At 39.7% G+C, this 21,921-nt stretch overlaps 3 protein-coding genes across 5 annotated transcripts in view; 1 reads left to right on the top strand and 2 right to left on the bottom strand.

Moving 5' to 3' along the window:
• Positions 1 to 56: 56 nt before the first annotated feature.
• bag2 (BCL2 associated athanogene 2) lies at positions 57 to 3,364 on the bottom strand. The gene is made up of 3 exons (XM_008429834.3): positions 3,036 to 3,364; positions 2,687 to 2,796; positions 57 to 1,313 (listed from the first exon to the last, which is right to left on the bottom strand). The coding sequence occupies exons 1-3, from the start codon at positions 3,155 to 3,157 to the stop codon at positions 919 to 921; spliced, it is 627 nt and encodes a 208-aa protein (XP_008428056.1). The 5' UTR covers positions 3,158 to 3,364; the 3' UTR covers positions 57 to 918.
• Positions 3,365 to 4,726: 1,362 nt separating this feature from the next.
• znf451 (zinc finger protein 451) lies at positions 4,727 to 12,208 on the bottom strand. Of its 3 annotated transcripts, XM_008429830.3 has the most exons (13): positions 12,073 to 12,208; positions 11,388 to 11,451; positions 10,966 to 11,049; positions 10,765 to 10,878; positions 9,694 to 9,805; positions 9,428 to 9,578; positions 9,213 to 9,339; positions 8,973 to 9,132; positions 8,688 to 8,835; positions 6,756 to 8,266; positions 6,612 to 6,683; positions 6,228 to 6,305; positions 4,727 to 4,855 (listed from the first exon to the last, which is right to left on the bottom strand). In XM_008429830.3, exons 2-13 carry the CDS (start codon positions 11,445 to 11,447, stop codon positions 4,815 to 4,817), a joined length of 2,658 nt encoding a protein of 885 aa, XP_008428052.1. In that variant the 5' UTR covers positions 11,448 to 11,451; positions 12,073 to 12,208; the 3' UTR covers positions 4,727 to 4,814. The 3 variants fall into 3 exon arrangements, with proteins under 3 accessions (XP_008428052.1, XP_008428054.1, XP_008428053.1); XM_008429832.3 differs by lacking the exon at positions 11,388 to 11,451 and having other exon boundaries at positions 12,073 to 12,207; XM_008429831.3 differs by lacking the exon at positions 12,073 to 12,208 and having other exon boundaries at positions 11,388 to 12,044.
• Positions 12,209 to 13,348: 1,140 nt separating this feature from the next.
• Positions 13,349 to 21,921, top strand: part of dst (dystonin) — a 113,010-nt gene continuing 104,437 nt past the window's right edge. Inside the window, exons 1-4 of the mRNA XM_081616123.1 lie at positions 13,349 to 13,814; positions 14,006 to 14,037; positions 15,964 to 16,152; positions 21,209 to 21,425. Of these exons, the coding sequence (XP_081472249.1) occupies positions 13,628 to 13,814; positions 14,006 to 14,037; positions 15,964 to 16,152; positions 21,209 to 21,425 (625 nt within the window). The 5' untranslated portion in view covers positions 13,349 to 13,627. The remainder of the gene's footprint in view (positions 13,815 to 14,005; positions 14,038 to 15,963; positions 16,153 to 21,208; positions 21,426 to 21,921) is intronic.

Below are 21,921 nucleotides of genomic sequence, written 5' to 3'. Positions count from 1 at the left end.
CCTCTTCTTCTTCACCCCATACTTTAAAATAGAAGAACAGGAATTCAGATTACTGATGTTTTTGTAACGTTTTTATTGAGTTGTTTTCATTAAAAACTGCTTTATGAAAACATCAGTTAAAATGCACAGCATATATGTAACTTGCTGCCTTCACACAAGGAGGTAGTGCATAGCATATCCATTATCCTTCTCTACCTAAAAGTGAGGTTTAAAAATTAAGAGTAAAAAATACGCTATTGAACGATTGTCAACTGGAATAAACCAGTTTTAGAATAATATTCTCATAATTTATCATGCTTGGTTTTTGGCATTTGAATTCTACACATAATTTATCCAATTTTAATGAGAATCTTACTGTAGGAAATTAGTTTTCAATTATTCTCACATTGTTGCATTATCAAATATTTGGTAAACAACTAATGACTTAATGAACATGCATACAGTTAGTGTAAACAATACTATAAAGGTAACTGCATTTCTTCTGTCTTTAGGGTTTGACTCAGTGCCTTGCACATGTATTTATTCCTCTCAAACTCAATATTACACAGTATTCTGTTTCAGAGGAACCAATAACTATAATGTATTTTAATAAAACCCATCAAAGTGGCGTATAATTGTGAAGTGGACGCAAATTGACACGTTTTTTCCAAATGTTTTGTTTGAAATAAAATATGATTATGTGTTAATCTATCACAAAACTCCCAATGAAATACACTGCTGTATGAGGTAATGCAGTAACCAGAAGTCCAGGGGTGTGGCTACATTTGCAAGGCACTGAATCACTGACCTTTTCCCACAAGGATTTGCTTTGCTGCAGCATCATAAACTCCTGAAATTAAGTAAACGCATAAAAGTTTTCATCAATTTTCTGTGAGGTTGGCAGAATTCAACATGAGGTTTAGCTGTGGCTTGGGAGCCTTAGTGACCTCCATTGGCTTTTGTGTCCTCGAGTTTTTGGTGATCCATTATCTTGATGTTCTTCTCAGCGTTTTCAGTGTTCCTCACCAGAGTCTCCAGCCTCCTCTTGATCTTCTTCTGGTCCTCCAGAGCGCAGCTGATCACTATGGCCTGAAACTTCTGGTCGATGGGGACAGGCGGTGCTTCGGTCACGCAGGCCGCGTGCAGAGCCAGCAGCTGCTGCCGAGCACCTTCCATGTCACTCAGTAACTTTTTCACTATTTCATCTATTATAGACGTGGCCTTCTGCAGCGCCACCTCCTGCTGGGGGTTCCTGATTGTGCCAATAGAGATCTCCACAGACAGGGTTCGGCCCATCAGACGGTTTGCAGTTAAATTCAACTCTTCTCTCTCACCTTGAAAATACAAGGAATCATTAAAACATTTTAAAAATAGCTAAACCAACAATTTAACATATTTTAAAATTTGACTTTTGTCAAATATTTCTTGATACTTGGTCGTAGAGACGACAGAATCGGACATTTTCTCATTTTACAAGTGGATAATATGCGCAGAATTCAATGAACTGGAGAAAATTGAATCAAGAATATGAAGACGTTTGTACCATCCTTCCTCATCTACACAAGCCATTCATTGCAGTACCTGTCCTTTCATGGTCACTGGAGTCAAAATTGAATGGCTGAACCCCTCACAAACCAAAAGCGCCTCGACAATATCAGAATCTGTCATACCTTGATCAAATGTACTTATGTAGTACACTTAAACCAGCTAATTGTTAACTTATTCTGTCTCTTGTGATGAGAGTCTCCAGAGTCTGGAGTAGGAAACTGAGAGGCACAGAATCCAGGCGAAGTTCCAGTGTGAAGTTTCCACTATTATGATTTAGGGAGCCATGTCATCTGCTGTTGGCTCACTGCGTTTCGTCAAGTCCAAAGTCACAAAGACATCTAGGGCAACATTGTGGAGCACTTCCTGCAGACAAGCTTAACAGACATGCATGATTTTATTTTCCAGCAGGTCCTGGTACCTGCAGAGCCTCCTTGCAAAAAGTGTCAATTCCTGCTTTAATGGCCCCGTCATCACTGTGCTTTATTGGACACCAAACTGGCCTGACCTAAATCACACAGAGAACTGTCAAGAGGAAGAAGAGGAGCACTAGCCCTGAAAGATGCAGTTGAGATGAAGGACTACTGAAGCAAACTGGGCCTTCCTTATGGTCACCATGTCACACCTCATTAATACAGTAAGTCATAGAAAATGCACCCTCTTTAAGCACCGAGTGCAGATACTGTGCTGCACATGGGCATTTCTATATTCTGAATCTTGATTGTATGTGATATTCTATATTTCTGAGTTTTGCGTTTCATCAAATGTAAGCCATAATCATCAGAACTAACGGACACATTCCAAAAATATATCACCGAGTTCGTCTTTCATTCACTGAACTCTCTAAACTACTTGCTGAGATTCTAATTGAGCTGCTCTTGTATCTTTAAATGGTGACGAAATTGTCTGGATGTGAAAACAGTGCAGGCTTAGTGTAAAGTCACTGTGGGTGGAGGACTAGTTGCTTCGTGTTCATCTATAGCTCGCTCATCGTCACGATCACCCGTGCATGAATAACCTCATTGGATCACAATGTTACAGAAAGAACAAAGCAACTGAAAAACACCAGATTTCAAAGCGCAAGCCCAGTTTGATGTTGTGTGGCATTAAGCTGAGGATGACTTCTTGCCCTTATGTAAGTTGCGAGAGTTAGCAGCCTCACCCTGACAGATGTTACGTATTTCTTGACTGTTCTGCACGGACTGAATCATTTCCAGGATGCTCTCCCTTTCCTGCTCCATGGCTGATGCGGCGTCGCGTAAAGCCTCCACCCTGGTAAAAGGCACAAACAAGCGCATTGTTGCCACCGTCAAGCAAATTAAAACACAACGATTTAAAGTGAAAGAGCTCTTCTTGGGCTCCTACTTTATAATCACGACATTAAGAGTCGTGATTGTAAAGTAAAACTGTAACCGTAAAGATTTAGGTGGTCAGACATTACAGTACACAGACGGAACATCGGACCGAGCTGACGTAGCGCACATGGTCTGGCCTGTTTCACTCCACTGTACCTCATTTCCAGCTGATCCAAACTTTCCAGGAGTCGCCCGGAGCGATCTGCCATCGACAGCGTCCTGCTGAATTTGCTGCAGGCAGATTCGTTCAGTTTTGCGTGTATTTTTGCCTGTGCCATGATGATATTGATGATGATGATTGTCCGCTGTGCTCTATTAAAATCTTCCTTCCGGGAGCGCTAATGCGATGTGCGTCCAGCACTCGCTGTTCTCCAGCTAATCGTTATTCTTCGGACTGAAGCGGCGCCTCGGGAGAACATTTCCAAACATGGGCTGCAACTTCCTTCACTCGCTTGTAAAAGCTTCCCGAGGAGACCAGAGCTGCGGCTCCTAAATGTGTGGACCGCGGACCCCTAGAGGGGCCAAGGGAACGGTCACCTGGTCCACAATCTGCTTTAGGATAGTTTCTTTACATTTGTTTTGTAAAGGGAGCCTTTAAGTGTTTGTTGTGTTTGGATGTTATGAAACCGAGTGAGGAACAAAGTATTTAACTCTTATTACAAACTTTTAAATGGCTGTAGTAAAAAATGTTGATAATTCTTCAAAGAATCCTAAAGTATCTGTTAGCTTTGCAAAAAGCAAGGGAATTTTATTTGTACAGCAAAAAGATTTTACCTGAGGAAAATGAAACAAAAACACATTCTTGACAAACTAAGAGAAAACGGTGACAGCCTATGATATTACAGATATTAATCAAAGAGCCCGCTTTAACTGTCTTAGCCTTGATAAAGGAACTCATAATTCAGCAAAAGTAGTTTATCCAAAACCTTTCACTATATTGTCTTAAATTCATTGTTATCTCGGAATTACTACTTATTCTTTTTACACATATAAATTAGAGAAGTTTGGCATGCAGCTAACCTAAATTTATTACAAGTCTCTTGGCTCCAGATGTACAAAGACAGTCATGTCTTTGTACATGACTGTACATGACAGTTTGTACAGTTCTGCAATTGTACAAAGACAATTGCAGATGTCTTTGTACATCTGCAATTAAGAATTAAAGAACCAAATTAAGTTTGTGTTTTTGTCAACCAAATAAAAATCTGATAACACATTAGTTTGTGGCTGTAACATTAACAAATACGGAAAAAAATGAGCGTAAATGCCTTTGCAAGTTTTCATTTCATCATTTAAAAACTAACTCTGATGTTGTACAGCTGTCACCTGCTTAATTCTACATGCAAAGATCCAGTGTCAAATAACATGAGCATGCACACACAGGCTGTACCTCCTGAACTACTATCAGTTTTTTTCCCCTTATGTGAACATTACTTTGTCCGAGTGTATAGAGACAACAAATTAAAGTTTTATAAATATATTATTCTATGATTCGGTTGAATTTTTGCCTCAAGTTGCATTATACTTTCCTTTTCATATTAACCAATAAACTCAATTTTACTTATGCCTTATCAGGGGGAAAAAAAAGATACTTTTTCTCGTCTTTAAGGAAACCGAAGACATCAGATGTAGAAATAGTCAAGAATGTGGTCACAAGGCCAACTGAGGAATCTTGCAGTGTCACCGATGCCAACTATAGCACATGTGTCAACACACCAAAGTGTTTGAGGCTCCACAGGAGAACTCTTGGCAGACAGCAACCAGCTCCCACTAAAACCCCAAAACATGCAATCAGCCCAGTTGCAGAACGGGCAGCGTGTTGCCAAAACAGAGGAAAGATGCCAACGTAAAACGACGATTACATTTATTTATTAAATCAGACAATAAGAGTAGAAAACTAACAACAGCAGATGATTTCACCGAAGTTCCAAGTTCTTAGAATTCCAGAAGACTTCGTTGTAGAGCTTCCTCCAAATCTGTACAAAAAAAAATTACAAGATGAGGTTTTACAGAAAGAAAAAAAAAATCACCTTATTCTTTTTAAACTTTGCACATTTGATTACTTTTGAGCATATCCTCGGTATGAATAGCACCAGATCGAATGGCATCGGTTTTAATGTAGACATATTTAGATCAATTGATTCTGAAAAAGCTCAATTTCTGATAAGGTGCAATGCAATACAAAAAGCTAGAACTGATGTTTAGGTGCAATGAACAGCTCCAATCTTCAGACTTTTACAGTGACATAATATTTAGATTTGTGCTCAGCTAGCAAGACGGAAAAAATGCCTCTCCGTTACTTTCAGACCTTTACAAGCTTATTGGACATTTTTTATATCACTGGAAAATGCAGAGAATGAAGCAGCAGGATTTAGAAAGTTAATTAGAATAACCAAAGCAGGACTGTGTCAATGGTCAGAGTACTGAGAGGCTACCAACTGAGCTGACAATTACATCAACATGGAAAATATAAGACATGTAAAAGATGCAGTAAACCTTAAGAATTTTGAAAACATGTCTATGTATTATTTACATATTATAGTAAAAGATCACTTAAGCATAAAAAAGAGAAAATCTTGAGGTGTTTTATAAGTTTATATTCTTTTAACAATGGTTTCATCCAAGTAACACAAACTTAAAAAAGGCAACATCATTTCACACAACATCGTGTTAAAAGTAAAACTCATTTACTCTAGTAATTGTGGACAGACAGAGCAGCAGGTATCCGGAATAATATTTTTCATCAAAGTTTAAAAACATGTTTAAAAGACAAAAGAACAGATACAGCATTCTTCATGTATAGCTTCTGCAAATTGCATAACAGGAAGAACTACTTGACAAACATCCGGGCATAAAAATCAGTCTGGTTTTCTCTAATAGCTGTTGAAAGAGCTTTCAGTTAAATCCATACTAAAGCAGTGAGGACTGACTTTCCCCGAAGAGTCAAATAGGCTCTTTATGGGATTCAGGTCAGTGGAAAAGCTCCGACTATTCTTTGATTATTTCCCCCTCAGGAACAAGCATTCTGCAAAACAGTGGAGTCCACTGACCCAATAACACAGGTCTCCACAAACTCAACTAGTGGGCGTAAAAACTGACCCTGGTTTAGTTAAAATGTTGCCATTGGTGTCTTTTTGGTCACAATAAGGACGCAAGTGTTTTAATAAAAATAACTGTCACAAATTAAAGCAGCTACTCAAGCAGCAAAAAATATTTGTGTTAAGCTGTATAAAGCTGTTGTGACAGATCCTTCTAATATGAAAATACTCACCACATTTCTTATTTGAAAATAAGAAATGTTAGTCTTGAGACTAACAAGTTTAGTCCTATTTTAGCATGAATACATACCAGCAGACTCTCTTGCAGCCTTTCTTGCTTCCTCTGCGCTCAAAGACAACACACGGCACATTTCTTCATCTATTTGCTCTGGAATAAAAATAGAAAAAAATGCAACTAAAAAATGTTTTACTAGTTACCAGGAATCCGATACATACAGAGCAAGTCAAATGCAGGGTTACTTTCACTTCCTGGATATCAAAAGGGCTTCAACACAGAGCATTAAGTTTGCAGATAAGTCAATCTGTAATTTCAACTGGCATTTGGCAGCATCCAAACAAAATCAGACTGGCCTGGCTGAGGAAAATTAAAACACTTTACACATGTCTGGCACATATTGTTGGTAGTAAAAATAGTTTTTCTTGCAGTAAGTGTAATGGCCAGTAGCTGGTTTACCTTCATGAGCTTCTGGTTCATCATTGACTTTATTGGTGCTTAAAATCTTCACCAGTGTTTCGTCTTCAATATCTGTATAAAGCACAAATCAAGATTGAAATGCGGTACAAAAAATGGGAACAAACGAGAAACAAACGGATTTACCGTCACTTCCTGAATTGATCTCCACAGCATTGATGATTTTTACAGTTTTGGGGTCCGGCTTTGAATCCCTCATGCACTCCCGGGAGCTAAGGCATGGCTCCAGTGTACAATGCATAGCATGATAATGTTTATGAAACATCGGTACACTGCTGAAGCTCTCCTGGCACTCTTGGCACACTACGTCAAAGGTTTTGCCCAGGTTCAGGGCCGCATGTTTTGTGTGGATATGAGTCTTCATCTGTGAATAAGAGGGAACAGACACGCAGCAGGGCGCGCATATGTACCGGCATCTTCCTTCTGCAGCGAGATTTCTCATGCACCGGGTGTAAGTGGCTTTCTTTTCCTCTATGAATCCTTCTCCATCCATACAAGGACATGCATTCTGACTGGTTTCCTCAGCAGCAGGAGGCCGAACAACTTCAGGCTCGTCCATGCAGTAGTAGTCCTTACTGTGAAGATTCCTGTAGTGACCCATGAACTCGTCCTCGGTGTCAAACTGCATGCTGTCGCACAGGCCACAGAAGTGGGAACTCTTCAGCTGCCCGCCGTGCTCATTCATGCAGTGTCGCCGCACGGTGGATTCTTTGAAGAACTTCTGCGGACAGTGTCCACAGATGAATCTCTGGAAGCTGTGACTGCTCATATCGCTGCAGTGTTTGAAGACAGCAGCTTCTGAGTCAAAGACGTCTTCGCACATCCTGCACATCCAAGTGTGTCCCGCTGTCGAAGGCGGCGTCTCCACCGCGTCCTGCCGCAATTTGGAAGCAGAAGGCGAGGGCGATGAGACTTCGACGCTAGTGGAAGGTTTGGCATCGAGGTCTGAGCCGAGGTCAAAGGGAACAGCTTTCTCTGTGAGGTAGGTGTGTCCTCTGTGGACTTCGGACACGTGCAGCAAGATATCTTCGTGCCGGGGCATTTCCACTTTGCACTTGCGGCAGAAGAACAGGAAGTTGGAGAGGTGGGCTCCCCCGTGGAAACGGCTCATATGTAGGCGGGCGATTGAAGACTCCCCCATGTGTTTGCCACAAACGCCACACTGGTGGAAAATCTGGTTTGCAGCCAGGAGATGCTTACTAGCGTTGCCCTCCTCAGAAAATTGCAGGCCGCATTCACAAAACCAAGCCGCCACCAAGATCCTGCTGCTGCTGCTGTCGTTCACGCCTGGGCTCAGTCTTTGTCGTTTGGCTAGAAATCCATGGCGGTCACTCCATTCGTTGTTTCTTTTTTGAAACTCAAACTCAAGGCCAGATGATATTCTCTTCTGATGGTTCTCTGCTTTTCTTTGAGTTTGTTGCATTTCAACAAAGCGACTGTACTGAAGGAGCGCTTTCGCCATTGTTTGATTGACCTCGACTTCGTGTAGCTTCGACTCTTTATGTCTTTCAATTTCAGCCTGGTTGAGAAAGATTTCAGAGCACGGAATGCACTGGCCTCGGACTTGGAGCTGTTTCATAATGTCCACTATGGTTTTGTCGGACTTGGCCACAGCGCAGCCTTGCCTGCAGCGCACACTAGAAGAGAAACATGAAGAGTAACAGCTAAATAAATAAATACTGAAAACATCAGTGCAAACAGTGCCTTGCAAAGATAGCCAGACCGCTTCAAAATGTTCTGAGTTGATGCATGATAGCCACAAACTATGTTGTATTTTATTGGGAATTGCTTGAAAGACCATCAACATTTAAAATGTACGGAGCCATTTTTGTTCTAAGTAATGTTTGCAACATGAGCCATTGAAAAGAGAGAACTTAAGTCTGTAAATGCCAACTTTGTTTAATAGTTTAATTAAAGAACAATTTTTATTTGTTTATTTTTTCTATCTCTTGCACCGTTATTATTTTTTTGCTTGGAAAAAATGGCTAAAGAAAATCCAAGGAATACCTTCGCAAGGAATTGCATACGTAGAATTAATAAAGTCGCGACAAAACCTACTTGAAGTGAGCTTGAGCTGTCTGATGGGAGATCAGCACTTGGTGACATAAGGAGCAGCGGACCTTGAATGCCACATCCTTACACAAAGCGATGAGACGATCCTTCACGTGATGTGGGACCGGAACCGGCTGCGCTGTTCCTTTCCTTTCTTTAACAAGAAAGTGAAAGAAGTTGATCCAATTGCTTTTAAGTTTAAAGAAAGTATGTACACAAAGCCCAACACAAATTTAACAATAAGAACATCGTGCTGCCACATCAGTTGTTAATTAATTCAATAAGCCTCACCGGTCATAACGAGAGACTCAGCAAAGTGGTTTTTGTCTGACATGTGCTGAAGACACTCGTCCTGTAAGTTAAAGAGGAGGAAGCAGGCGGGACAGGCAAAGCAAACGATCCGCTGATAAGTTTGATCCAAGCTGTGACTGTCAGTACTGGACGAGGAGATCTAATAATGAAAAGCAAATACATTTTTAAATTTGTCAGCTGAATATCCACCATCAGCGACTTCACTGAAAACACACCAACCTTGGATTCAACGTGTTTTTTCCATTCTTCCTTGGTCTGAAAGCGCAGACAGCAGGCAATGCAGGCAAAGAGCTCGGATGGACTTCCTCTGAGGTGAATTGTTGGGTCACATGGAGAGTGATCAAACCTGCAAAACATTTGCACAAAACGACCCCCTTATGTATGCGGCAAAAACTACACAAATAGTCCTGCAGCGAACAGAGAGGCGACATTACCGCTTCAAGTGGCCATCGAGGAGGGAAATGTTCTCGTAAACACGACCGCAGTTAATTACTGGGCAAGTGTGACCAGTTAAACTGCTTCTAGGGAAAGCGGCATGAGTGCGTCTTCTTCCTGAACCGGCACTGATCACTCCAGGCTTAGGGCCTAAATAGACACAAAAAGCTTAATGATTATTTATATTTAACAACGCACAGATATCAAAAGAGCAAAGCTATTTATATTCCAAACAATTCCAGATTTGTTTGGAATATAGATTTACCTGGCATCCTTAACCACATGTCCACACAGCGCTTTGCTTCCATGCTTACACAATTTGCTGATGAACCAGCCAACTCTTGCTGCCCATGAGCTTTTTGTAAGATTTGTTTTTCCTAAAAGACAAAGGAAAAGCAACAAAAGTATGGCAATAAGCAAAGTTGTGAAAACCAAGGAAGAAAACATGATGCCAGTGTTTTAAATGACAAGTACTGACTGTGCAGGTCAGAATACATGCAGCATTGCTAATTTATAGTTGATCGAATTGTTTATTCTTGGCTTTGGCCACTAGAGGGCCCTGTTTTAACTTTCTTTGTCGTATCCAAGAAAAATAAAATAAAAAATTGGTGAAAAATTCTAATGGATATTTACTTTAATTCTGTTCTTAGATCAACAGGAAAAAACAATTGTAGTAAAAATATCATTATTGTTACTTCAAGCATTGTCCAAATGTTTATTTTTTTTAATTCAAGATAAATCCTCAAGAAAGGCAGAAAGAGATTATTGGGAACATTTGGTTTCCGTCATACCTTTGACTCTTTATAACTAAGCAACATGATATGGTGTGACTTGGCAATAATCATACACACATCAAAAATCGAAACTTTTTAAGATTACATGCAAAAGCTAAGCGTAACAGAAAAGTAACACTGCACAACATCCTGAACATGCTATCCCCAACAGGAAATACGCTGGTGGCTGCTATTAAATGGTTTAGATCAAAAGCGGAAAAAACAGGAAATTGGTGTTAACAGATTCATCCAATCTGACTGTGTAAAAACAACTGGACAGATATTTAAAACTCCAGATATGAAACAGAAAGCTAGAAACACACCCCAAAAGACCTACAGCTATTAAAGAATTTAATGAAGGGCTATGACTTGGGGTGGGTATGAATTTAAAGATTCCAAGTAGTAATATTACACGACAAAGCATCATATTTGCAATGCAAAGGAAATCATACTGTAAATATAAAGATTTACTGTGTAAATCTTTATGTTTTCTGTTTAAAATACAGTATGGGGTGTGATTATTAGGCAGAAAAAACATTGAACTTTGTTCTTTAAGGTCTCACCTTAAATGCTTTACATTTATCCGCCCTCTCTTTTTTCTCCTGGGCCACCTTATGTGCCAGTCTGTCAAGTGTAGACGTTACATGAGCTTTGTGTCTGTTGATTTTGTCTTCAACCTAGGAATAAAATAAAAAATAAAAAAAATCACACTTTTAGAAGTTTGTATTATCACTTATACACAAATTACCTTTTTTGTCACCCACCATGCCAGCCAGTGACGAGCACCCTTCATCCTCACTGTCACTCAGCAGGTCAATGCATTCCAGTACTGGTCTAAAAGGGCCCTCCTGAAGGAAGAACATAGCTCATCATCACCGAAAAACACAACTACACTAGAGATCTATGCTGGTGCTTTTTGTGCTTCATCACATTTAATACAAATCATTGACTAAGAAGCATTAAAATAAAGATTAATTCATGACATAAATTAAATAAAATCCTACAATCATAAATGAAGGAATATAGAACTGACGTGATTTTCTGATAGTGCAGTGGCTTAACAAAGGTTTCAATTAATGCTAAATGACAGACAAATGGCAGCTTCAGTAAATTAATTTTGTCATTTCAAACTGCAGCACCCTTAAAAGCTCATAAAAACGTGAAACGTAACGTAAACGTGACCGACCGATACAAACTCCACTTCTTCCAGCTCGTCTTCATCGTCCAATGGGGTTGGTGAAGACATTTAGCTTGGAGCAACAGTAAGAGCAAAGTTTAAGCCAGAAGAAGAAGTTATGCAAATAAGCAATAGTCAAAATAGTATACAACTACCTTGGGCTTTTGCAACATATTAGCTGGCAGAATTGGAGCATAATTTAATCTGTGCTCACCATTTAAAACCAGTGTTGTTGAAATATAACCTACACCCAACAGGGGCAGACATGAGCAGGCGCGACAAAATGCCATGTTCAAGTACTTACCTGAATCGAATATAAAATGCTCTACTTTGCATTTCTTAGATCAAATCCATATTTTAAACACATTTTGCATTGTCCTTTAGGTGGACTACCACAACATGTCAACTGTACAAATGCTTACCACTTGCTTAACAACTTTAAAGGTTGGATAATCTTGAACAAATGTCCCAAACGTTGGGACGTTGGGACATTTGTCAGCCTTACTAGTAAGGCTACTATTGCTATTGTTGCACTTCTCAAGTGCTATTGTTGCACATGAGAAGTGCTCAAGTAGCCTTACTAGCTACTTGAGAAGTGCAACAATAGCAACGTCTTGATTTAGCTAAACGACTCCACAATCACAAAAGTGACTTTTTTTCCCAACATAAAGATCAAAATTAATAGCTCGTTTACCAAATTTCTCCTACTGGCTTTTCCGTTTGCAGGGTGGCGACTAGCTCCTGCAAGACTCCAAATCAACGTGAACGCAGCTAATCCAGCCTGCTACGTCATGACAAGCTTGTGCGCTTCTTTCTAATTGCGGTGTGTGCCGGACAGGCGGGGACTATTTATTTATTTTTGTCACAACCTTACGGTATCCACCATGAGGTGTTGCCAGCAGTTAAATCGTATACATGTATTTATATTTTAACAGAGTCATGTCAAAATTTAATGAATCCCCTCTGAGGTATTTTATCTCCTGTCAGTACAGCAGTTAACTGACCACACAACTTTTGCAATGAACTCCAAGTCTTTTAGACACTCTATAGGTGCGTTTTTGGTGGATTCCCAAAACGTAAAACTTGAATTAAAATTTTTATTTGTCAATTCAGTTTTTACATTTTTCTTATGTGAATGTGCAACTAACGTCAGTATCACGACAATCCACGCAGTCACACAGCCTAATTTAAAACATATAGGTCAGAACCGAAATTTGCTCGTTTTTAGTTCCTATTTTATCAGCTTGTAATTGAATCAAATTTCTGTGGCTGTGTTTGCAATTTTATTTGTGTTATCAAAACTGGTCTGTCTTGTAAGAGATCCTGGATCTCAATTAAAAGATCTCAATGATGCCACTCATGGCCTCGAAGCTCTTCTCTTGGATATGCTGTCAAACGTCAGAATAACTTCCCGCATGTCTGGGTTCGTTTCCTAGGAGACGTGGGACATTGTGGCCAGCTTCTGTGCTATTTATGTCTGAGTCCCAATCTCATCATCACAATTCACTTTGATTAGTCTATAATCAAAATCAAATGCGCACATTTTTCCTGTAGCCTCACGGAGCAATCAGAGGTCTTCCATACTTTACTTTTGTGATAATACATCTGCTCCTCATTTCCTGTTTGACTCTCATTTTACAGCAGAAAAATTACATCACCCAAAGCTTATAATCAGCGCTGGATTATGACCAGAAAAGGTTTCTATGTGTTGCCTTCCCAAATTCTGAAAATGCTACAATGCAATCCCATTTTATGTATATTATTTACCACATAGGTATTTTTAGGATATGTGTACCACACTAGAAAGCCACATACTATTACCAAACAATACTGGTAGAAAGACATTCATCATTTTGCATCTGAACTGGGCTGACACAATGTGACTGACACAGATATCCATCCGACCGTCCAATAGGACAGTGTGAAATATTGCAGCGTTATCCTGGTGGGCAGGCCACTCTGCAGCAGACGCAGCGCTGCCTGGGATAAATCTGCTGACTCTCCCTGCCCCTTGTGGAAATGAAATAAATAATAAAAGATGCGCCTCTCTGCTGAGTCATGCGTTGTGCCTCACAAAAATGACATCTCTAGCCTGGACCGTCCACTTTGACCCTGTGCGTTTTGCAGTGTGATGCTCCACGTATGCCAGCGAACGTCCTCAGCCGCATCCCGAGCTCTGAGTGGCGGAAAGGCGCACAGGAGAGGAGGCAACTGTCTGGAGCAGAAGGAGCTGTCCTATATTTCGCCTTATGATGATCGCTGCGGCGTTTTTGGTCCTGCTAAGGCCATACAGTATTCAGTGTGTGCTGTTGCTTCTGCTGCTTTTGCTCGGGACTATTGCGACGATTTTATTTTTCTGCTGCTGGCATCGCAGGCTCCGAAATGGGAAGCATCCTATGAAATCTGTGCTCTCCGGTGGACGCTCCAGGAGTCGCGGTGAGTACAGCGCAGGCCAGCCGCATCTCATCATCCCTAACTGCTTAGTCTACATTATTGTGCACGCTGTTTTCTGCAATCTTGCGTTGGTAATTGACAGACATTGCAAATCTGAGAATTACCGTGCAGTTTCACACTTTCAAAGAATGTTTGTTCAAAGTCTAATGCAATATCTGTTATCTGTTCTGTAGTTGGTCTCCGAACGCATCATTTTCGATCGGAGGTAGGATAACCTTTCACATTGTTTTGTCATTAATACACTGAGTAAAGTTTGGTCAAGTAGGCCACTTCTGAAATCCAAGAGCTTCACAAAGTTAGGTTCTTTGAACTTTTACCCAGGACTGCATGACTATTTCAGGCACTGTAGATGTGCGCAATGCGCAACCATTATCAATAAATAATGTTGGCGAAGAGGTTTTGCAGTTTAAACGAATTAAGACTTTGCGTGTGCTCTCATAATTGTCAAACACGAGGTGCAACTGAACCAACAGAAAGCCTTTTAACTGTGTAATCCAGGCTAGATAAAAACCAAAACAACACATTAACCTAGATAATGTATTTTTCTCGCTTGCTTTTCAATCCAAACAAATCATGAAAATTGTCTAAATCAAGTGTGGAAAGCTGCCTTAGCCTTATATCAGGATTGCTGTGTTTTGCTGGAACTTTCTGACATGCGAAAGACGTGGTTTCAGTATCTCTGGAAAGTAAGATATTTCTGTAATGATAGTACAAACTGATGTTTTCCATCCTTATTGAAATAAAAAAGTAGGAGCTGGTTTAACATAGTAGGTCATGTTATTGAACCACCTGGGTTCAATATGAATCCCCACTGACTCAGTTCAGTTCTCATAGGGTATCATATTCAAGGACATCAAGGCTGTTGTGGACCTTCAGTGTTGTCAAATCATATCCTTTTGTCTCCTAATAAACCTCCTAGACCAAGGTGCAAAAAGCTTTATTTAAATTTTATTGTTCATTAAAAACATGTACTTAATTTTGTTTCAAGATGAATTCTAAGATTTATACAGTTTGCCCTGTTAAAATTCCACAAGCCTGTAACAAAGGACGTAATAAATGATTACATTTTTTAAAACACATGTATCCCGTACAACTCAATTTTGCAGAACACATGGAAGTCAAGCAAATATCTTTCAATAGTGTGTTAAAACAACCCTTGATGCAATTTCTACATTGAGACTTCTTTGTTATAAATCTGTAAGCATCTCACATCTTGACTTGACATATTATTATTAGTCACCTCTGCCTGCAACTTCTAAAAATCAAATATGTTCCAGATTGTTGGATCCCCTCACAGTCTTTCTGTCAGTTTTAATTCTTGACAATTAACCCATACCAGAGCTTTTCGTTTTGTCTCATGAGGTCTTTTTTTTTTGTTGATTGATGAAATTTCTCTTCATCTGTGGCTTTCAATGACATAAAAGTTTGGAATCAAATTTAAATAATATTTGGACATATTCCTAACTTTTTTAACTTTAACAAACTCTCAGTTCCATCTAAAGATAAATAGACAAAATAACTCCATATGATTTTGCTGCCACCATCATATTCCATGAATATAGTGTTTTTGTCTGTGACACGCAGTTAGTTGCATAATCCCCATCCGTCTGACCTCTTTGTGTTTCAGTATTTTACATTTTTGATTATTTACTAGCGTTTATTTATTTCCTCAGCTTTTTCACAGCCGTTTCCATTCCTGTGTGCACCTTGCTCATCCCGTCCTCGTCTCTGTGTTTGGGTCTCTGCCTGTTATAGCAGTGCAGTGTGTTTTTTTGTGCCAAACCTCCTATTTGAAATTATGGCCTAAAAATTCAAGTTAGGTCTCATGAGTCCACTACACAACGTTTTAGGAGATTTTAGAACAGCAAGGACAGGTAATCTTAATTTCAACAAGACGAGTGTCGCTGTAGTTGTTGCGGAATGTGAACTTAAGAAGACTGAATGTTGAAATCTGATCAAAAGGGGCTTCAACAAAGTGTGCACATTTATGCAACCAAGTAACTGCAGCTTTAATTTTTCACATTTGGTCTGAAAAACAATTAGAACTCAGGATTTTTTTCTTCTGTGAGACGGTTTCTGTGTTGAATGTTGTAACATCTGCGCCTTTTTGACATTTCATTGTTTTTCCCAGGGTTTCAGACACAGTCCACGTCACTTAAGAAGGACCGTGCATGCCCGAGTGACGGAAGAAAAGCCCAGTCTGGTCGAGGTTCCAGAGAGTGAACCCGATGTGTCCTCGACTGTGAGAAAACGTAAAGTCAAGAAGAGACTCCCGCCAGAGTTTTACCAATCTGTGCAAGTCACTCCCACTAGAAAAGCTGTAGGTATCCTTCCCTAACGGTAACCATCATTAACACAGATGATGAGGTGGTGCAGGTTCTTTGATTTATCCTCTACTGGGGCCCCTGTGTGCTTTTGAACATTTAGGATCTTAAAAACATGTTTATTTAAAGGGCTTGCATATGGGTGTGCTTTTGAACTTTGATAAGTTATTATGGGTAAGAGTTATGTGACATATGAAGATAAAAAACTGCCATTTTATAAAATTATGAGTGATCTTCTAACATATACAACTAGCATTTGTTAGCACAACATAAAATGAAGCCCCTTCTGAATAATTTTAGGGGATATTAATGAAATAAATGCTATTTTCTTTTGAGGAACTGGGACAGATGGCTGCACAGTGGCACAGTTGGTAGAGCTGTTGCCTTGCAGCAAGAAGGTTCTGGGTTCGATTCCCAGTCTGGGGTCTTTCTGCATAGAGTTTGCATGTTCTCCCTGTGTATGCGTGGGTTTTCTCTGGGTACTCCGGTTTCCTCCCACAATCCAAAAAACATAACTTTCAGGTTAATTGGCCTCTCCAAATTGCCCCTAGGTGTGAGTGTGTGTGTGCATGGTTGTGTGTCCTGTGTGTCTCTGTGTTGCCCTGCGACAGACTGGCGACCTGTCCAGGGTGACCCCGCCTCTTGCCCGGTATGCTAGCTGGAGATAGGCACCAGCGACCCCACTGAGGGACAAGGGTGTAAGAAAATGGATGGATGGATGGAACTGGGACAGAGAGAAAAGGGTATTTTTAAGAGGAAACCAGAGTGAAACGTGTGGAAGTTTTGAGTAATAAAAATTATTGATTGAGAATCAAATTTCAAGTTTATACATTTATACAAAAAAATGTCACATAGCTTGTCATTGAAATGGTTATAGTTGTTTCTTGCCTGCTACAACTTTGCAGTTCAAATTCAAAATGATTCACTTTTACAGTGATATTTGTCCGTTTTTATTCAGTCCTCTTGTTCAAGCTGGTACCTGCTGTTAGTCCAGCCATATCTGTTCATTTCACTCCTTCAGTTTTAATTGTAAACATGATATGCCCTGCTTATTATGTGACATATAGCACAAAGGTTTTATTCTCAGCAGAGCACTTTATCTTTTCAGATTGTATAGTGAGAAAGTTAAGGAGAGACAGAATCCATCTCCTGATCAGAAAATAATTGCTTGTTTTTTTGTCCAGCTGGAAAAGTACAAAGAGCTCTAAGCATTTGGAATTATTGGGTGTGGACACATTGGTTTCTTTGGAAAGTTGGGCTTTCATCTGCTGCTTTAATCTGAAATCATTTCCTCCAGCAAGAAAATATCTTATACTGATATATCATGCCATCAAATATTTGCATGAATGCTACTTAAAAACATATTTTCACGTATAACAAATATTTGAAAAATTTCATGTATTACACAAAACTAATTACCACTTTCACAAATGTCATTCATTGGGATTTACGTGATAGACCAAAACATAGTAATGCATAATTTTAAAGTGGCTGGAAAGTTATAAAAGATTTGATGATTAAAAAAAATGTCTAATAAGTGTGGTACTTTATGGTCAATAATTTGTAGAATAAACGCTTTAAGTCTTTTGGGGAACATCTCCTTTGGTTTTGCACATCTAGACACTGAGACTTTTGACTTTTATTTGTAAATTTGCTCAAGCTCACTCACACTGAATAGAAAGCATTTGTGAAAAGCTATTCTTAAGTATTACTAAGATTCTTAGTTGGATTTGAGTCATTCTAATTAATATTTATGCTTTGAGCAAAAAACATTCTATTGCAGCTCTGGTTTATGTTTTGTGAAGGTGAACTTCAACCCTCACCATATCTATTCTGCAGTAGTTTTAGTTGTGATCTCTCTGTCAAATTTTGTGTTATGTTGGAAGTGACTAATAGTTCAAAGGAACCTATTGATCGGTGTAGTCCTGTTATTTGCTGTATGATAGCTGGAGATCACAGGGACACATATTGGTTTTTAATCATTGCAGTCTTCAACAAACAAAATCCAGCATAGATGTGCCGAAACTTTTTTTTTTTTTACATAATTGTTCACTTATTTTACTTTCAACCAAGCAATGATTTCCATAAATTTACCATAATTGTAACGTAAATGGACAAGTGGCAGAACTCTTGACCTAATTGTGCGAATAAACATTAGCAAATTTGTAAAATCACAAGAGTCCCAAGATGACCAAACATATTTTACCATGTCAGGGTTCAGCCTGAATCAGAAAAATATAGTAATTTGTCTAATTAGGCTAATTATCATCCCACCCTCTTTTGTGGTACAGTCCTATATTGTCAAGATGACAGATTTACAGTGGCCGTGTCGATAAGAACATGTCTACAGCGTTTAATCTGTTTAACTGGTCCAGACCAGTGCAAAGGAGCTAACGACAACACATTTTATTGACAGGAAGTGAAGCCGATGCAGACGTGTCTTATTTCATGTCTTGCTCTTAAAGACGTTCGCTGCCTGCATGAATCTTGTAAAAAAAAAACTAAATGTTTTACCAAATGAGCTTGAAAACTTTGTGCTTCCTTTCATGTTTTACCCGCAATGTTTTTTTCTTTTAAAACCTGCCAACCACAGAGTAGAGACTCTGCCAAGTAATAATAATCTAAAGCCACTCCCTGGAGAGAAATGAGTCATTGTGAGGTGGTTTTGTGATTTTCCTTGTATCCTTGCTTCAGCAGGGATTTTGTGCACTGTCAGATTCACTCAGGTAAATTTTCATTTACCCCTAGAAAAACAACAGATCTTAAGCCATATGTCCTTTCACTTTTTCCTATTCTGAATAAGCGGAAGTATGATCATAATATAAACGCAACATTAAGCTGCCTCTGCAGGACTTGGTTTTAATCTGATGAAACAGGAGGCAGTGATGCTGTTATTGTTAACAAAGCGTTGCTTTCATCAATTCTGCAGCATCTATTTTAAACGAGAAATGATTCTGCGTGGCCCTGTTGAAAAATTCTTCACACAAACAATTCATCTAGTCTATTTATAGATGCAAAAGAACAAAAGTGGATAGAAATGCCAAACTCCAATTTGGCAAATATGTGTCCATGAAGTCTAAAAAAAAAAGAAAAAAACATATATACTTTAACTGTTGTGGATGCACAAAAAGAAGATGTGGCTTTACTAATCTTTTAAATTTGTGGTAGTATAACCAATAGGTTTCTTTTTTGGTTGTTTTTAAGAATTTGTAAAATATTTACAAAAGTTTGAGTGTTGCTTCCATTTTTAACCAGAAATTATTATATGTTGAATGTTTCATTCATTGTATTTTATTGCATTTTTTTATTTCATCATCAAGAGAGTCTGCAAAGGGGACTGTTCACCTTACATTTATTTTTCCACTGATAAATGTTTTTCAGCATCATTTTTGTAGAGGTGCACTGATTTATTTGCACCAACTTCCTTCATTTTGGGAGGCAGGTGATCGGCTTGGAAAGCCCTCGGATTTATCTACCTCAACAAAGGTCTAAAAATCAATCACTGTTCTCTTATGTTCTCCGGACAGAGAGGTTTGACTGACAGCCCGGCCCACCAGGTCATGTCTACATGCTTGCAGTTAACTCACCAGTACCAACTCAGCCACTTATTGCTATGTTAAACAACATTCCAGGCAAAAAAAAATAATGGTATGGAATCGGCAGGTCAGTCATTTTAAAGATCGCTGATCGGTGATCGGCCAGAAACCTGCAATCAGTGCACCCCTACATATTTAAAAAGAAATGTAAGTAATAACTGTTTTTTGACTGATAACTTTTGTGCTTTTGTAATACCTGTTGAGAGATGCTTGTCTCATTTTTATTGATAGACTTTTTGATCAGCCAATAGATTTTCTTTCGAAAAGTGTCCAATTATTGAATAAAACCTCAATCTGTTCAATTTTCAAAACTTAGTAAAACAACAATAAAAACAAGAAGTTAATTATTTTGTTGCTCCTCCAAACCTCTGGGCCCGATGCTACTGCCCTGGTAAGCCCTTGTTAAAGTCCCTGATCACCAGGCAAATTGAACGTGATTGTACAAGTATATAATTCACCCAACCCTCCTCCTTAGGGATGTGTTTGCCTTTATTTGTTCTGTTGCTCAAACTGGGAGTGTCAAGGTGCAGCAGGAAATGACTACAGAAACAGAGGCTTGCACCCCTTACTTTAGCCAATGAATAGCCAAACTTGAAGAATCTTAAAAGAACCAATGAATTTTGGAAACAGAAATCTTCATGTGCAGCTAAACTTTTCTCAGGTAACTATCCTATGATATAGGTGAAAAGACAAGTTAGTGCGTTCTTTGTGAGCCCTACATTTTGTTGTGGAATTGCGGCTGTCACCACTGTGAACGCAGCGTGTCTCTGGAACTTATTGTACCCTTTATGAGGGGGATGTTTACAGCCACCAGCTTCCTTTGTGTAAGAGATGGCGCTCTAACACCACCGTCAGAACTGAAGCTGCTGCTGCTGCTGCCGTTGGCTGCCCGGTATGACGCGCAGACACATGCAGTCTGCTCTCCCATCACGGTCTAGCTCAGCTCAGCCTCGACACACAGCACCCACCGGCATCATCCTCTGTCGGTCCTCAGGAGATCTTGCATCACTCCGCATCCCTGATGCTGCCTTAAGGGGGAAACAGAGTCCGGAGCATCCCTGGAAGGGTGTGGCACCCCTAAAATAAATGACTGAAGGAGGAAGCTAATGATGCCCGAATAGGATTATATATATTTTTTTCTTCTTCTTCCAGCTGACAGGTCTCCATGTATACCGTGGTAAGTCTTGGACTTGACCTGGCGGGGGAGCTAGACGCTATTGCTTTTCGTCTTGCCTTTATTTGGCTCAGTATTTTATTGTTTTGGGTCGCTGCGAACTGGTGGCCCATGTCACTCATAACATGCGCGCACATTACGCACCTTGACCAGCCATGGTGAGAAAAATGCGATCACAGCCTGGCGGTGTTTTCTGTCCTTTTAGCCTCTCATCTATGTGTTCGTGTATGTGCGTGTGTGTGTGTATAATCAAGACATTGTTCGTTTCCTTTTGTCTCACAGAGCTCTAGTTCGGGAAACCCTTCCCTGCACTGTTCCATGTCTTCCTCGGCAGACATCTCGGACGAGGATGACTACAGCAGCGTCAAATCCGGATCGGCGTCGCCGGCTCCCGGCGACACTTTGCCCTGGAACCTGCCGAGACACGAGCGGTCCAAGAGGAAGATCCAGGGAGGATCCGTACTGGATCCAGCGGAGAGAGCTGTGCTCAGGATCGCAGGTGAGGGACGCGCACCTTGTTAAGTTCGAGAGAGATCGAGAGACAAAACAAAACAAAGACTGAATGAGCAATAACGGGGTTTATGTGCGGGTATGTTGTCCGTGATGTTGTTGGTGTGCTCTTATATTTAGAATTTCCTATGGATTTTGTTTTCATCGTTGAACGTCAATGAAACAATAAGACCTTTAAGAAATCAGGTTGAAAGAAACGTGATGAAATGCATGGCGAGCTGTCTTTACTGCACCTAATCGTTTTATAGTGTTACTTTGACACCGCTTGATATCGTAAAATTGTAGACATAACTGCATCGTCCGGGCTCAATTAAAGCTCATAAAGATCTGTTCCGACAGTAAAATCCCAGTTGATAAAATAAACAGAACTTTAGTTTTGTGGATTTATGAAAGTTACAGGAAATCAGTAGCAATAAAAAGAGCAATAAAAAGTGCGCTAATAATAATGGAGCAAATTGACAGGACGCTCATTTTATCCACACTGT

This window comes from Poecilia reticulata, chromosome 15 (genome assembly GCF_904066995.2).
Source record: "Poecilia reticulata chromosome 15, P_reticulata-male-v2, whole genome shotgun sequence".
NCBI lineage: Eukaryota > Metazoa > Chordata > Actinopteri > Cyprinodontiformes > Poeciliidae > Poecilia > Poecilia reticulata.
This window is presented reverse-complemented; position numbering and strand designations above follow the sequence as displayed.

Excerpts from the sequence above, each read along its gene's own strand:
- bag2 (XM_008429834.3), bottom strand. The coding sequence starts at position 3,157 with ATGGCACAGGCAAAAATACACGCAAAACTGAACGAATCTGCCTGCAGC. Across the intron at positions 2,797-3,035 it reads TTGGATCAGCTGGAAATGAG|GGTGGAGGCTTTACGCGACG; the intron begins GTACAGTGGAGT and ends GCCTTTTACCAG. Across the intron at positions 1,314-2,686 it reads AATACGTAACATCTGTCAGG|GTGAGAGAGAAGAGTTGAAT; the intron begins GTGAGGCTGCTA and ends TGTATTTTCAAG.
- znf451 (XM_008429830.3), bottom strand. The coding sequence starts at position 11,447 with ATGTCTTCACCAACCCCATTGGACGATGAAGACGAGCTGGAAGAAGTG. Across the intron at positions 9,133-9,212 it reads AAAAACACGTTGAATCCAAG|ATCTCCTCGTCCAGTACTGA; the intron begins GTTGGTGTGTTT and ends TTTCATTATTAG. Across the intron at positions 6,306-6,611 it reads TGAACCAGAAGCTCATGAAG|AGCAAATAGATGAAGAAATG; the intron begins GTAAACCAGCTA and ends TTTTTATTCCAG.